Raw genomic sequence first — 1,155 nt, 5'->3', positions numbered from 1 at the left:
CAAGTACTCACCGAACCCCCCGTGACCAGTTAAAACTTGAACCAGCACAGGGTCCAACTCCAACTTGCGAAGTGTAGGGTAGGCGCTAATGGCGTCAGGGAAGAAGACCCTCGTTGTCGAGGCCGTGATTCCCTCTTTGTAGCGCCTGTTCCATTCGTCAAGCGAGTCCAGACGGAGTTGTCGCTTGACGAATGAAACAGGGCATTTGTCGTAGTGAGGTTCGGTCTTTACCCCGACTGCGGCAGATTTTGCTAATATGTCCGCCCTTTCGTTTCCCTCCACCCCCACGTGCGCCTTTATCCAAAATAATTTAATTTCCTTCCCCCTTTTCCTGCATTCCCCAATTCTTTCCCTAATTTCCCCTACGAGGGGATGGAGGCAGTCGACGCTCTTTAACGATTCGAGGGCGGACCTCGAGTCGGAGTAAATACCAAACCTCTTAGAGGGGCTCCTAGCCACAAATTTCACGGCCTCATATAGGGCATACAGTTCCGCCTGATATACAGTGCAGAAGTTGCCCAGCTTTAATTTCCGGCAGCTAGTCTCCGCAACACTATCCCATATGGATAGTGCCGCGCCGACCCTGCCGTCAATTTTGCTGCCGTCGGTGTAAATTCTTACATCGACGGCAGCTCGCTGGGCAACTTCATCACCGTCCGTCAGGCAGTCGAACTGCAGCCCTTCCAGGTGGGCGGGATGCTGGGTCTTCGTATATTCGGTCGGCCTCTCCAAATCTCGATCCCCCAACACTCGCTGGGAGTGACCCTTCTTTATTTCATAAAGATGGGCCACCTCCTGGACCCGGAGGTCCAGAGGAAGCAACCCAGCGAGTGTCAGGGCAGCGTTTAGAGAGACCGTCCGGTAGGCCCTCACGATTTTTTGTGCAAACCCGCGCTGCACCCGGTTTAACAACTTCTGAGTGGTCTTCTTCCGTGTCGCCGGCGCCCACACATTGGCCGCGTAGAGGATGATTGGCTCCACTACCGAGACGTATATGGTTCTGACGATCTCGGGGTTCAGACCCCACGACAATTTTGCGGCGGTTGACAGTTGACGGTAGAGGCTTTGCACTTTTTTGGATGTTAATTTAATGTGCTCAGTAAATGTAAGCTTATCGTCAACTGTCAACCCCAAAATTTTCATTTTAGATGTAAT

At 52.4% G+C, this 1,155-nt stretch overlaps 1 protein-coding gene across 1 annotated transcript; it reads right to left on the bottom strand.

Annotated features, from left to right (window-relative positions):
• Nucleotides 1–11: 11 nt before the first annotated feature.
• On the bottom strand, nt 12–1,143 carry LOC106109922 (the record flags this gene model as incomplete). Its single annotated transcript, XM_013291581.1, has 1 exon — nt 12–1,143. A coding segment is annotated over exon 1 (1,132 nt), but the record flags the coding sequence as incomplete, so codon positions are not given.
• Nucleotides 1,144–1,155: the final 12 nt, after the last annotated feature.

The sequence above is a fragment of the Papilio polytes genome, unplaced genomic scaffold (genome assembly GCF_000836215.1).
Source record: "Papilio polytes unplaced genomic scaffold, Ppol_1.0 DF821037.1, whole genome shotgun sequence".
NCBI lineage: Eukaryota > Metazoa > Arthropoda > Insecta > Lepidoptera > Papilionidae > Papilio > Papilio polytes.
This window is presented reverse-complemented; position numbering and strand designations above follow the sequence as displayed.